The sequence below is a fragment of the Mauremys reevesii genome, linkage group 16 (genome assembly GCF_016161935.1).
Source record: "Mauremys reevesii isolate NIE-2019 linkage group 16, ASM1616193v1, whole genome shotgun sequence".
Lineage (NCBI taxonomy): Eukaryota > Metazoa > Chordata > Testudines > Geoemydidae > Mauremys > Mauremys reevesii.
This window is the reverse complement of record NC_052638.1, coordinates 40,064,834-40,079,224: the sequence shown is the minus strand read 5'-3', so window position 1 is coordinate 40,079,224 and position 14,391 is coordinate 40,064,834. Positions and strand designations below refer to the sequence as shown.

The following is a 14,391-nucleotide window of genomic DNA, read 5'->3' as shown; positions in this document are numbered from 1 at the left end:
AGGGAGTGGGACCCGCTGGCGCAGGCCAGGGGCGCCCCAGCAAAGCGCAAGTTGGACGCACGGCGCCTTGTGGCCGCAGCTTGCACACGTGCTGCGGGGACGGGGTCAGGATCCGGCCCCCCCCCCGAGCCAGACCCGTGGGCATTAGGAGCAGAAGCCGGGCGGGGGGCGGGGGCAGCTGTAGCTTCCCCAGGAGCCCTCCCCGCCAGGACAGGGGAGCCCCTGCCCGCGCAGCGCCTCCCCCTGGGCAGGCCGGGTGTGTGCTGGGGTGGGTGCACCCAGGGAGCCGAGAGCCCGCCGCTCCCAGGCGGCCCTGCCCAGCCCATGGGGGCTGAAGGGAAGCGGCCCGGGGCTGGGCAGGGAGGAGACCGCGCCTATAAAGACCCGTGGGAGCGCCGGGCCCAGCCCGCCGAGCTCTGCCCCTCGATAAATCCACCTTCTTCCTTCCCCCGCATCAGACTTTCCACTGGCGCGGCGGGCCGGGCTGCTCGGGTTACACACGAGCCTGCGCGGGGCAGGAAGGGGGCTCCGCGATGCCGCGTCGTTCCGCCCCCCGGGCTCGGAGCGGGCCCCGCTGATCGGCCCGCAGGAGCGGGGCAGCCGCGCCCGGGCCGAGACTTTCCCCGCGGGAGCTGCCCGGCACCGGGGGATGGTTGCGCGCGGAGCCAGCCGGGGCTCGCCCAGCGCCATGCGCCGCGGGCGGCCCCTGGGCTCGGCCTGACCGCGGGCGCCGACGGGGAGTCTGGGCGCCTCGGACCCTGAAACCGCGCGGCGGGATGGAGCTGCGGGCGCTGTGTGCGGCGCTGTACTGGCTGCTGCTGCCGCTCTCGCTCCTGGCCGGTGAGTAAGGAACTGCCCCCCCCGTTTGTCAGAGCCGGGGAGGGGGCGCCCGCTGGGGTCCAGGCGAGGCCGAGTGGGTCGGGAGTTCCCTGTGCGGGCTCGGAGCCTAGGCACAGTCCGAGCCCCCTGCGGCCGGGACCGGGCTGCTCGCCGCGCGGGGGCTGGGGTGGGATGTCGGGGTGTAGCCGTCCAGCCCCCGCGTGTATGTCGCGCTGGGAGGCATCGCCTGGAGCCCAGCGGGCGCCTGGAGAAACTTTGTGTCGGCTCCGGGCTCTTTTGCTTCCCGTCCCTTTGCAGAGCGGAGAGTTGCACATTCCTCGCTGCGGGTGGGCGGTCCCGCGTGGGGAGCTCGCCGTGACTCACCTGCACGCGTGGGCGAGCGGGCTGGGGGGGAGTCCCGTGGGAACTCGACCTGTCCAGTCACTCCGCACGTGTGCTGCATGGCTGGGCCGCTGGGAGCAGCGCGGGCAGGTCCAGGGAGTGAACTGGCGAGCAGGAGAGAAACGGGGCGAGGCTGACCCAAGGGGGGAAGGGAGTGGGGGGGTCACTCAGTATAAAAACCACAGCTCGGTCTCCCCTTTTCTTTTCCCCACCCACCAGTTCCTGAATTGCTTCATGTTGACTCTAGGTACATCCCCAGCAGCAATGTCCCTGCCCAGAGGGGGCACCACCCACCTATATGGGGCACCACCTCTCTGGCTTCCCTCCTCATTTCAACAGTCTTCCCCCCTCCCTCCCCCGATGTGGCCTTAAGAAAAGACCCCCCTGTCCCATCCCCCCCCTTCTAGTTGGAGGGGACGGGGCAGGAACCCAACCATGTTCCTGTCTTAGCCTGAAGGGCCCTTGTTTAGTGACCCAAGGCTCTCCCATGGGTGAGAGGTTAGCACAGATCAGTGGTTCGCAACCAGGGTACATGTTCCCAACGGGGGTAGGGAGAGGTCTTCCAGCAGATACAGCAGCTTGTCTAGATATTTGCCTAGTTTTACAACAGGCTACATAAAAAGCACTAGCGATGTCGGTACAAACTAAAATGTCACACAGACAATGACTTGTTTATACTGCTCTATATACTATACACTGAAATGTGAGTGCAATATTTATATTCCAATTGATTTCTTTTATAATTATATGGTAAAAGTAAGCTGGTTTTCAGTAACACTGTTCTATGTCTTGCATCCGACGAAGTGGGCATTCACCCACGAAAGCTCATGCTCCAAAACGTCTGTTAGTCTATAAGGTGCCACAGGATTCTTTGCTGCTTCTACTGTTCTATGGCCTTTTTGTATTTTTACGTCTGATTTTATAAGCAAGTAGTTGTTAAGTGAGGTGAAACGTGGGGTGCACAAGACAAAATCTGATTCCTCAAAGGGGTACAGTAGTTTGGAAAAGTTGAGAGCCACTGGCATAGAGGATGGAACATGGGTCTCCACATGGCAGTGCTGGCTAGTCTGTGTGGATTTATATTCCTATGCATGGTCTCTCTAAAGCTGCCTACTGGGCACCTAGGTACTATGGCAACCAGTGGCATGCAAATACAATAATTTCCTCTTACTGTTACTCACACCTTTTTGTCAACTGGTTGAAATGGGCCACCCTGATTACCACTACAAAAGTGGTTTTTCCTCCTGTTGATAATAGCCCACTTTAACTGAATCTTGACCCCCCCGCTTGGTAAGGCAACTCCCATCTTCTCATGCATTGTTATATAGATCTTCCTACTGTATTTTCCGCTCCATGCATCTGATGAAGTGGGTTCTAGCCCATGAAAGCTTATGCCCAAATAAATGTGTTAGTCTCTAAGGTGCCACTAGTACTCCTTGTTCTTTTTCTTTTTGCTGATACACGGCTACCCCTCTGAAACCTGTTACATAGTACAGGGGTCGGCAACCTTTTCAGAAGTGCTGTGCCGAGTCTTCATTCATTCTTTAAGGTTTTGTGTGCCAGTCATACATTTTAACGTTCTTAGAAGGTCTCTTTCTATAAGTCTATAATATATAACTAAACCATTGTTGTATGTAAAGTAAATAAGGTTTTTAAAATGTTTAAGAAGCTTCATTTAAAATTAAATTAAAATGCAGAGTTCCCTGGACCAGTGGCCAGGACCCGGGCAGTGTGAGTGCCACTGAAAATCAGCTTGCGTGCCGCCTTTGGCACGTGTGCCAGAGGTTGCCTACCCCTGCAATAGTATGTCATCTTTTTGAAGAGTGACTGGCTTGTCTATTACCACTGATGTGCATGGCACATTGGAGACATGTAAGAAACCACGGTTCCTACCCTGAACAGCATGTTTGAAGAACAAACTTGCATCAAAGTCCTGAATGTATAGAGTGGGATAAAATCAGGTGTCATACTTTCCAGGATCCTTTGTGTTCATGTCCTGGGTGAACCTGACTTTCTGCTCTTAGGCACCTGTGGAACTCGTTGCCAGGGGATGTTGTGAAGGCCAGAAATGTAACTGGGTTCAAAAAAGAATCAAATAAGTTCATGGAGGACAGGTCCAGCAATGGCCGGTAACCAAGATGATCAGGGACACAACCCCATGCTCTGGGTGTCCCAAAGACTCTGACTGCCAGATGGTGGGACTGGATGACGGGATGGATCACTCAATAATTGACCTGTTCTCTTCACTCCCTCTGAAGCATCTGGTTCTGGCCAGTGTTGGAAGACCGGATACTGGGCTAGATGAACCATTGGTCTGACCCAGTATGGCTGTTCTTATGTTCTTACGTTCTGTTGTCCCAAGACACAGGCTTAGGGGGTAGAAAAACAAGCAACTTTGCATAGTGCTGCTGGGGAAGTAGCTCTTACAAATTTTCCCCAGGCAGCAGGAAAATGTATCGAATCAGTGCAAGCCAGCTGCTACCAGACCTTCTCTTTACTTGGCTTGCCTGCAGCTAGGTGAGTGGGGCCACGCCTGTTAACAGGACCTTGTCAAGAGGTTTAGGTTTGAAACAGGAGTCTGCTGTGTCCAGTGGATGGAGTACAGGACTGGGAGTCAGACCTGGCTGCCGAGTCTGCCAGGGAACTACTGTGAGAACTCGGCCTCAGGGCCTCCGATTCCTTATCTATTGAGTGGGGACTGGGATGCTTGTCGGTGAAGTGTTCTGAGAGCTGCTGGTGTAAATACTAGGTGTTTTATTCCAGGTTTTTAACTCCCAATCCAGTGACCCATCGGATGGCACTGTCTGAGGTGTGGAAGTGTCTCAGAACAAACAAGCAGCATGTGTGGTAGAATGTCAGCATCGCAAAGCACAGTGGTGCAAGACCCAGCGCCACGCTGCCCTCAGAGGAGGGTGACCCAGCTGGAGAAGGAACTTCCTGCGATTAGAATCAAGCAACTGAGCACTCGTGGAAATGCTGCAAATCCTTCCTCTTTGATAAAGCTTTTCTACCACAAGCAGAATGATCTATTCCACATCAGCCACTCCTCAGCAGAACCTCCTGCCCCTTCTCCCGGCATAACTCCAGAGATAATGAAGTCCCTAATGGTCTTCATGTGTTGTCAATCTGGCCTACATGGAAGGCACCCAGTTACATCCGCTGGCTCCCTTGACGCCTTCGAGGAGCAGTGGGCGCTGTCTGGGGTTCTCTGCTTGGTGTCCCCGTTCAGGCTCCCTTCTTATGACCCTTTGACCGCACTCCTGTCCCTGTTCTTTTATTAGTTGTCCCCCGCAATTAGTGGGTTTCTGAGGCCCTGTGGAACCTCCCCTTAGGCTGGGGGGGGGATCCCTTAGCATGGGGCAGGCTTCGCCCGCCCCGTTTCCCGGAAACCCAATAGATACTGTACTGGTGAGTGGCAGTACAAAACCCTAAGACAGAGGTGGTTTTAATCATATCAGGTGGTAGTAACAGGTGTTGGTTGGTTTTTTGAAGTGAGTGTAATTTTTGCAAGAGTTATTATTCAGAATGATAAAACCTAGTGAGACCTACCAAGGCATGAGTATGTGAAGTAGGAAGAAGTTGTGATGCTGGAGTCTGCTGCGTCACTTGGCTACCAAAGTTTCTTTTTCTTAGAAATCTAACTTCTTACTCTTCCTCCCTGGCCTCTGTCTGAAGTCTCTGCATGCATCAGGCCAGCCAGTATTTCAGAAATATTTAAAAAGCAAACTTCTGCTCATCCCTGAGCTGTTTCTGTTACTCCAGAGTTTACTTTTGCAATCTAATTTCCAGAAACTTGTGAGAGAGGGACTGACTGATGTATGGTGATGCAGGCAGCTGTTAGAAAATCTCTGCTGAGTTTCCAGGAGCTGTGCTAATAGCCTGCAGGGTGCAGTTTTGACTAATTTTGGCTTTTCCCCCTAATCCATTCTGGGTAATCTTTATGCTTGGGGAAAACCCACCTTGGCTGTAGCAGCTGGTTTTCAGAGGTCAAATCAATAATACAAAGCTGCTCGCAGTGTTTTAAGCAATGTTGTTCTTTGGAGGCAGATGCACCACCAGCCTGAGCAGCCGTTTGGCTAGTAGTCTGGAAAATACCAGTGTCCTGAGACTTAAAAAACAGAATCAACTCTTTCAAGCTGTGCTGCTCTGTGAAGTAAGTTAGTTGACAGTGGACTGTCAGTTTACCTTTAAATAGACACTAATGAAAAGCCCTGTTGGGTCATCCAGCCCATTGCTCTGCAAATGAAGGATTGTCCTCAACAACTTCCTTGTGTTTTGTCTGGCCAAATTTTGAAAAAGTCTCAGGCTATGGGGCTTTTGCCATTTCCCCAGGGTGATGAACCACAGCCAGAGACATCTTTAGATTCTAGTTAGAAACTGGGAGGCTGTGGGGCGGGGGGGGGGAAGGTAGCGTGTGGCTTTCCAACCCAAATTCTGTGGCAAACTGCTGCTTGGAGGAAAAAGGAGAGCGGTTGAGGGGAAAATCTGCAGCTGTGAAAAGCTATAGTGTGACTCTTCTCCAGTAGGTCAAAATTGCTTGACTACTTTTGCCAGCAGCAGTGCCACCTCCTCCAGTTAATAAACTGAAACTGATTGCCATGAGCTGTCAGGCTGCATTTGGGATCACAGCAGGTCAGGATGTGATTTACAGGGATTCAGGTGGCAAAGTGGGCTTTCTTGGCGGTTAGAGAAAATCTGACTATCTCTTTAGTTGACCCTTTTTTTTTTTTTTTTGGTGGCAGAGGCGTTTTTAAAAGTTGCTGACTTCCTATTTGTTCTAGTATGTGTGTGTCTCTCAAGCAGTGACTAGCAGTGACTCACTAGTGTGCAGGATGTGAGAAGATAATTATAACTCTGCCTGTAAACACCACTACGAGAGTGTGTCTATGTGTCTGTTACAAACCCACTTTTTTGGGTGTTAACCACAGCCGCAAGAAGTTGATGTGGAGCGTTTCAGGTTGGAAGCAAGGATTTGTTTCCCAAATTCGCTTCATGTTGGTTTGGGCATCTTGGGGAGACACACGGTTATAAAATATACAGGGGCAGATCCTCACCTGATGTAAATTGGTGTAGCACTGTTGACTTCGGTGAGGCCTACTGTCGTCATTTTCACCAGTTGAGGTTTTGGCTGGTTATATGTGTGTTCACAATGGATATAATCTCGTTCTACAAGAGACTTCCTCTGCTTGCCTCTGGAGTTGAACAACAGCTGAGATTATTTAGACTGAAAGAACTTGTTCTCTGTTCAGTCAGGTTTGACAGCGACACGAGCCTTGTCAGTTTCACCGTCTGCCCTGGCGTAGTGCTGGCAGCATTTGCTTTCACAGCACTGCAGGCAAATATTTAAAGCCCCAAAACTGTGTTCTTTGAAATCCTATTAAAATTGCTTAACTTCCCCCTGCATATTAGGTTCTGTAGTTGTTTCTTTACACTGGGAAGTAGCCACTGTCCTTTTTAGCTCTAGGAGATCAAATATAAGACTCTTGAGTGTGCTCAAAACTGTTTTTTTCAAAATGGAACGTTTAGGTGACCAGCTCCCAGTATGATGTGGGGAAGAATATTGTGAAACGCCTGCCAAGTTATTTCCTTCTGAAAAAGGCTGTTAGGCACGTCTGTGGTACTGAACACCACTGTGCCTGAGCACTTCGCAAACACCACCGATAAACCCCGCAATAGCGCTGTGAGCTTGGGCAGAACTGCATTCTCTGGATGGGGAAACTGAGGCACAGAGAGGGGCCCTCACTTATCCAGATTCACACAGTGAGTCAGTGGAAGAACCATCGATAAAACCAGATCTCCTTACTCCCTTCCAAAATCCAGAACGTAACCGAGGTCCTGCAGCTTCTTTCTATACAACATCTCTAAAACGGAACCTTCCCTCCCCATCCCAGCTGCTTTTCCTGCCCTAGTCTTCTCCTGTCTTGACCCCTGTATCATCACCTCTCAGGTCTTGGATACTCCCCTCTCCAGTCCATCCAGAGGATCCTGGCTGAATCCTCTCCCCTGCCTGCAGTGTCACTTTCCTGCCTCCCTTTCGGGGTGCATGTGAACCATAAGCCCCGTGTTGTCTCTTCCCAGGTTCTCCAGGACACTGGCCCTGATCATGTGTCTACCCTGGTCCCATCCCCATCTCTGCCATTGCTGCCAGCCTCTGTTCCCCTTCAGTCTCTTTTCACTATTGTCTCTGCTGCCAACAGCCTTCCCAAATCTTGTCCTCTTCCTCGCCCACCTCACTTCAGCTACTCCTGCAGCCCCTCTCTGGAAGCACCACCTGCGGAGAGGGGCGGGCATCTCACTGGCAGCCCAGAGTGCTTGGCTTGGCTCCAGGCCCTGGTCCAGCTCCATAACCTCAGTACTGTTCCTCAAGAGCGCCGTGTCCAGTAGCCCATCCTAACCTTGCCTCGCCCACTAGCCTCGGCTCCTTCCTCTTCCTGCCCCTTTGCCTGTAGACTGTTCCTCTTATAAGCAGCTTAGGGCAGGGAGTTTGTATGTGGGAAACACCTGGCACGGTTACAGTGCTACATAGGGGGCTGCTTCCTCAGAGCTATTTCCTCACTGGTCCCGCCCAGCTGTCTCCATTGTGCCAGACGTTCTGCTCTTGGTCATAGGCAGTAATTGTGAATGGAAGCCCCTGTGCGGGCACACAGATCCCAGGGCAAGGCTCGACATGGCTGGGGCCTGTGGCTGGGGCAGGCGTGTGCACTCGGACCCGATCTCGGCCTGCAATCTCATGCCCACAACAGGGAAGAGGGACGTGTGGTGATCAGCGTGACGTGTGTTAAAGCTCTGTGTAGACGAGGCTGTAGCTTCAGCATGTGTTTGCTGGTGGAGGTTCCTTGTCTGTTACTAGAGTTTTGTTTAACATAATGACTTTAAAATGATGGAAATCGAACTGCACAGCTTGGATCCGAGCAGACTCCTGACTGTGAGGAACTGGCACAGAAACTGCTCCTCGACTGCCCTCTGTCCACACCAGAACAGCGCTAAGGGTGGGATAAGGACCCCGCTCCAATGTGACCTGCTCTCGAAATGCCTCATTTCCCTGGGTTTCAGCCTCTCTCAAGTGTTCTGTGTAATACAGGAGTCCCCTTGATCCCACCTGTTAATGATGTAATTATAGGGGGTATTTTTAGGGGTTTCTCTCCTGGACAAGCCCAGGTGCTGTCTGCTGTTTACCAGCCTCCCTATTTTAGCTTTTATTTTTTTTCTTCCTGAAATAAACACTCCACGAAGCAGGCTCCAGCCAGCGGCTCCACTCTCCCCGAGCTGCTGCTTGTCCGGGAGAGTGGGCTGCACAGCCAGGCACCTCCTGTGGTTGGGCTCTTATTTTAACTAGAAGAGAAGTAAAACGGCCTCAGTGTCTGCTTTCTATGGGCAGGGCCTCAAATAAAAAAATAACTGGTGCTTGTAACAAAGTGCCAGTCTGCGGGGTGGGGTGCGGGGGTGTGTGTGTGTGTGTAGTGCCAGTCTGCGGGTGTGTGTGTAGTGCCAGTCTGCACGGTGTGCGGTGGTGTGTGTGTGTGTAGTGCCAGTCTGCACGGTGTGCGGTGGTGTGTGTGTGTAGTGCCAGTCTGCATGGTGTGCGGTGGTGTGTGTGTGTGGTGCCAGTCTGCGGGGTGTGTGTGTGTGTAGTGCCAGTCTGCATGGTGTGTGGTGGTGTGTGTGTGTGGTGCCAGTCAGCATGGTGTGCGGTGGTGTGTGTGTGTGTGTGTGTGTGGTGCCAGTCTGCGGGGGTGTGTGCGTGTGTGTGTGGTGCCAGTCTGTGTGTGTGTGTGTGTGTGTGTGTGTGGTGCCAGTCTGCGGGGGGTGGGGGTGGTGCCAGTCTGCATGGTGTGTGGTGGTGTGTCTGTGTGTGTGTGTGTGTGTGTGTAGCATATGTGCATGTACAAATATGTCCTCTGTGCAGGGTCCTAAACCAGCACAAGTTTCTCCCCTGTGGGCCTTGCTTAAGGGCATGTGCATGAGCGCAGCTGTAGGACCTCGGCCCTGCCCCCTGCCCCGCCTTCTCACAAGCCCTATCTCTGTGCCACATCCCCCCACCCCTGGCTTCAGTCCTGCCCGTCTAGTTTTTGGTTTCACTTTGCTCCCCTCCCATCTCTTCCTAGCCCCTCCTGTCCTGTCCGTCCCCCCCCCGGTCCCTCCCTGCCAGGCGCATTGTTTGGCAGCTGCCGTACAAACCTGCCCATGATCAGCCTTGTGAAAATGTTGCTGTGTAAACAAATTCCCAGCGGTGGAATGTAAGTGCACCCGGCTGCCATGCCGTGTGGGCCAGTCTCCTCTTCCTTTGGCTGCAGCACTGGCCGATCCGGGGCGTTGGGGGGCACCGGGAGAGCAGGAGCCGCTCAGCCCCGCTGCGGTGCCTGTGCTCTGGGTGATTGAGTGGCTCTAGGACTGCTTAGCACTCTGCTCCCGTCGGACACAGCGAGCTAAAACGCTGCACGCGTCCGAGGGCTGCCGTTGTGATCGCTTGTGGGCCAGTTGGTATTGTCAGTGAACTGGCTCTGCACACGTTGGGCCCCCTGCACGGCTCTCTGCCTGAGCCCTCGGCAATGCCATCCGGGTGTTAGAGATCCACCTTAGACCGTGGGCCTCTGTATGCCCTCACCTGGCTGTATCCTGGCTCTGTTGGGAGGGAGAGGTGGGGGCTGGTCCACTGATTAATTTACACCGTTTTTCCCCAAACGGTCCATGCTGCTGACTGTGGAAGTTTGACCCGGGGAGGGCAGCTGCGCTGTGTTCAGCTTGCGAGTTTACACGGTGGCGTGTGCTGGGCTAGGGGGTGGGGGTGGGTTTGTTTAAACAACGGGTGTTTAACTTCACTGCAGTGGCGTAAACTGCTGAGACCTGGACAGCGAATGGAAAATATGATGGCAGCTCAGGGAATGTAGCCGTTGGGGGAGACAGAACTGGGCAGTCGGCCGAAAGCAGGAATCGGGTAGCTTGGTATCTAGCATGGGCCTTACCTCTCCAAGGGCAGCGTGCCTGGGGACTGCAGCCCCACTATTCTTGGCCAGTGTAAGATTCCCCCCTTGAGATCTGCCGTTGGAGTGAGACTTGCAGATAAGTAACTGAGTTACCGTTGCTCAGCACGCTGCGTTAATGACACCCCCTGGGAACTGGGCTCGGGGAGCTGAAGCAGAGAGAGTGACTTGCCCCCAGGCCGCAGCGGGGTTGGTGTCAGCGCTGGGATTAGAACCGAGTTCTTGGTTTCCGCTCCTGTCTTCAGCCCAGGCCTCTCTTGATTCTTTGTGCCTTTGGGCTCTGTGAGGGGAGAGTGCAGGTGATGCTAGGCTTCTCTCAGCTCAGGAGGGGGCTAGCTTCTGGGCTGGGAAGCTTATGCGAAGGGCAACGGGACTCCCATAAATCTCTGCGAATGTTGAGCTGGCCAATGTGAGTGAATCTGGTCCTGCCAGCCCAGGGCAGAAATGCCGAGGTGCAAGAGGCGAGAGATCCAGCGCCTGGAACACTTTCCTGGCCAGTCCTTCCAGGGTCTCAGCCGCTGAAACCCCAGGGTGCAGGTACTTCTCTGAGGTGGTATGGGACTGTGCAGCCCAGCGGGGCCCCACACCTACCCAGCAGAGCTCTGCTCCACTGGGCTCAACGGGGCTGTTTTGGGATTGCAGGGCCTGTTACAAAGAGTTGCGGGTTCCCACCCAGGCCAGCAGCTGCTTCAGCCCTTTCACCGGGAAGCTGCATTCTCAGGGTTCCTCTGCCCTCAGCCCTGCTCAGCCCGGTAGCTGGGTGGGCACAGCAGGGACTGAGAGGGCAGCTGCCCTGTACCACACACCGGTCCCACTGCGTTCCCGGCCTGCCTATGAAGATTGACGTTTGCAGGCAGATTCCAGCCCCCCAGGTCGGAGCAGCACCATCTCCCCTCTGACGGGGGATCATTCGCCCTTAGCGCAGGCTGTTGGCATCCCCATGTCTGGCCCCGGCAAGCCCAGACTTCCTAGCCAAGCGTGCTCCTTGGGCGAGCCCTAAAGGCACCCAGCAGGCTCAGCTAGTGCAGAATTTAACAGCCCATCTCTTAAGAGGGGAAACCTCTGAGCCCCCAGTGCTGTGCCCTGCCTGGGACCCAGCTCGCTCCTAAGTCACTTCTCCCTGCAGCCCATCGCAGGGCCAGCGGGGTCCCTTCTGCTGGTTGGTTTGGGGGCAGGGGCTTGTCCAAACCCCTTGCTGCCTGGGAACCCCCAGCTCCTGGACTGGCTGATGGAGGAGGGCTTTGCATCTCTTTCCCAGCATCCCAGCAGCTCTGTTCTGGACCTGTGGAGCCGGGTGACTGCAGGCTGTTCGTGAGGTGCTTGTGGGCTGCACTGGTACATAAACCACCCTCCCCAAACTCCACAGGGGTCAGCCACACACTGTGCAGAGGGGCCTTCCAATGGGCAGGGCTGTGGGGCAGGGGGGGACATGGTGGGGAAGTAGGAGAGGGAGACCACCGGGGCACAGCAGAGCAGCCAGGGGATGAGAAATCGGGGTGGCTGGTGCTGTCGGTTGGCTCTGGATCGGGCTGGCAAGCCAGCGATGGTGCTGGAGGCTGGGGAAGGAGCTGTGGGAATGCCTGCCATCTTTGGGGTAAAGCAGAGTCTCTTCCCACATTGTTTTACTTGATTCTGCCGGGGCTGCAGCCTAAAGGTGTGTTGGGCGCACACTGGCCAGGCCGTTGGGACACTGAGATTTCTCTGTCCCTTTCAGCATCTTTGGGCTGGCACAATGTCCACACAGCCTGGCTCTGCATCCCGATGAGCTGAGGGCTGGGGCATGCTCCAGTGCCCTCCCCCGCCCCATTGAATGCACGGGGGCTGTGTGGCCTAGTGATGGGAGCACAGGATTTAGGAACTGCTGCTGGGGGGGGTCATGACCCTTAACGTCTGCAGACAGCTTTGGGATCCTTGGGTGACGGGCTATGGAAATGCAAGTGATTCCTAGGGGCGGCTGTGCCAGCCAGTCCTGAGCGCCAGACGGTGCGTTGCTCACAGCTCTCTCCTGTACCCCGCCATGCGACTGGCGCTCCCTCCCCATTGCTGCAGGGGCTGGTTCCCGCCCTAACCGGAAGGGCTGGTGGTGCAGGATGGAGCCGGGGCCACGTATCCATCTGGAATAGCCAAGCTCCCCCTTCCCTGCTGTCTGAGAGCACCAGTGGCCTGCTCTCCTTCTGGGTGTCTGGCTGTGCCCAGAGCCTGCCTCTCACGCTGGCTCCTGCTGCCTAGACGTCCCCTTTGTGCCACTGCTGAGCCGAGGGTGGGCACAGGCTTCCCGTGGGCCGAGAGCAGTGGAGTCCAGGCCAGGGGCTTGTCCGGCCTCCTCCACTGGGAAGTGAAACCTGGGCTGAGCCATCTGCCCCTCCCAGCCCAGCGGCCCTGCTGGGTTTGTGGTGTATGGTCCTGCCTGGCGGAAGCGGCAGCCAGTAATAGAACCCTGCAGCTCTGCTTGGCAGGGCCGGGCGGGGTCTTTCTGCCACCTCCCCATTAAGATCTATTTATAGCAGAGCAAAGAAGCTGGCTCCCATGTGGGCCATATCTTGTGCCCCTGCAGGAGAGCTGGGCTACTCCTCTAATACCCTCTGCACCCCCCCCACCCTTCACCCAAAGGTGGCATCCAGACCCGTGGGGCTGCCTCAATAGTGCCCTGGGGTGGGAGCTGCCCCTTCCGAGAAGCAATCCATGGCACTGCCCAGCCTCTCCCCAGACAGCCTGCTTGGGATGCCTGGATCCAAATGGCCACCCCCTTGGAGTTTGGTGACCCCGACCGCAGCTCCCCTGCCAGCAGAGGCCCCAGGGATCATTAGCAGATGTCTGCATCTCACGGCGCAGTTAGGAGTTGGATTCATTTTCCATAGAAACAGGATGTAGTGGGTGAAATGGCATTTCTGATCGCCTCTTCCAGTAACAGGAAATCTTGACTGATTTGCTAGGAATCTGGCTGGCTGGGAGCATGTTCGATACGTCCCTGGCAGCACAGAGCGATCTGTCTGGCCTCTGAATTAGTGGGGAAGTGGGTTTTTCATCTGAGCGCCAAGTGCGAGGCAGCATGGGTGTGCGCACCCCGGGGCGCTGGAGAGCGTGGTGGGGCGGGCAGCTCAGGTGGGACAGAAATGCAGTCAGGATTGATTTCCCTGTGATTTACTGGGGGGGAGCAGTGGGCTTAGGGAGTCTTCTCTGGTGCCAGAGCCAAAGGGTTCCTAAGCCTGGTCCCACTAGCACGGGGAAGGGAAGCCCTGGAGCTGGAATACTAAGGTGACCTGGAACGCCCGGAGGAATAGCACTTTGAGAAGGACAAACTCCTTTTATCCGGGGATCTCCAAGCACTTTACATCCTCTTATCGTCATGGTAGCGGGGAGGGGGGCGGTAATAGGTGCTTTAGCAATGTCTAAGATGTTCTCGTAGGTCGCGTCCCCCTCTGTGAAATGGGGTAATGGAGGCACGGAAGGGTTAAGTGACTCACCCAAGGTCTCATGGTGCGGCAGTGGCAGAACCAGAAGTAGAGCCCTGGAGTCCTGTCTCCCAGTCCCCAGCTCTAATTAACATGCCACCCCCCTTCCCCACCAAGGCTGGTGTCCTCCAGAGACAGCACGCAGCCTTCCAGCTGTTTGAGTCACAGCTGCCCATTCTCATGGGCCCTGAGATTGCCGTGATGTGATCTTGTCGTTCAGTTCACTGCGTAAGGTGTGGAGACACACATCTGTCCTGTCTTCCATGGTGTGAAAATGACCCCCCAAGTGCAGGAAGAGCGACGCCTCTGCAGCCTGTGGTCACACGTGTCTCAGCCTCAGCCTTGGGCCGCAGGGCTGGCTCGATGAATCTCTGTGGCTTGTTTGGGATGAATGCGAGGCCCGGGGGTGAAGTAACATTGTGGGACGTTTGCCTGCACCTTCTAGCTGTTGGGAACTGCCCCCCCCCCCGCCATCCCGGCTGAGGAGCTGGGGGGCGGCTTCATGTCACTGCCATGCCGTGGGAGAACCCGGGCAGCTGCCCACTGTCTGCGTCCATCTCACCCAGCTTTGCTGCCCTCCCGCCAGGGGCTGCGGCTCGGGTGTGGGAATCAGGGATGCTCTAAATGGGGCACTGGGGCGAGGAACGGGGGAGCCGGGGAGTGACTCTAATGGGGGTTGTAGGAGCAGTTCACTGGATAATCTCGCTCATCTATGGCTGTGAGGGGGACATTGGAGG

The 14,391-nt window shown here is 55.3% G+C and overlaps 1 protein-coding gene across 2 annotated transcripts in view; it reads left to right on the top strand.

Moving 5' to 3' along the window:
* The first annotated feature begins 334 nt into the window (after positions 1-334).
* The window catches only part of PIEZO1 (piezo type mechanosensitive ion channel component 1), a 97,548-nt gene continuing 83,491 nt past the window's right edge, over positions 335-14,391 (top strand). Inside the window, exon 1 of one of the 2 annotated variants that reach the window (XM_039502737.1) lies at positions 335-840. In XM_039502737.1, coding sequence (XP_039358671.1) covers positions 777-840 — 64 coding nt within the window. In that variant the 5' untranslated portion in view covers positions 335-776. The remainder of the gene's footprint in view (positions 841-14,391) is intronic. The other variant, XM_039502738.1, reaches the window with a different exon arrangement.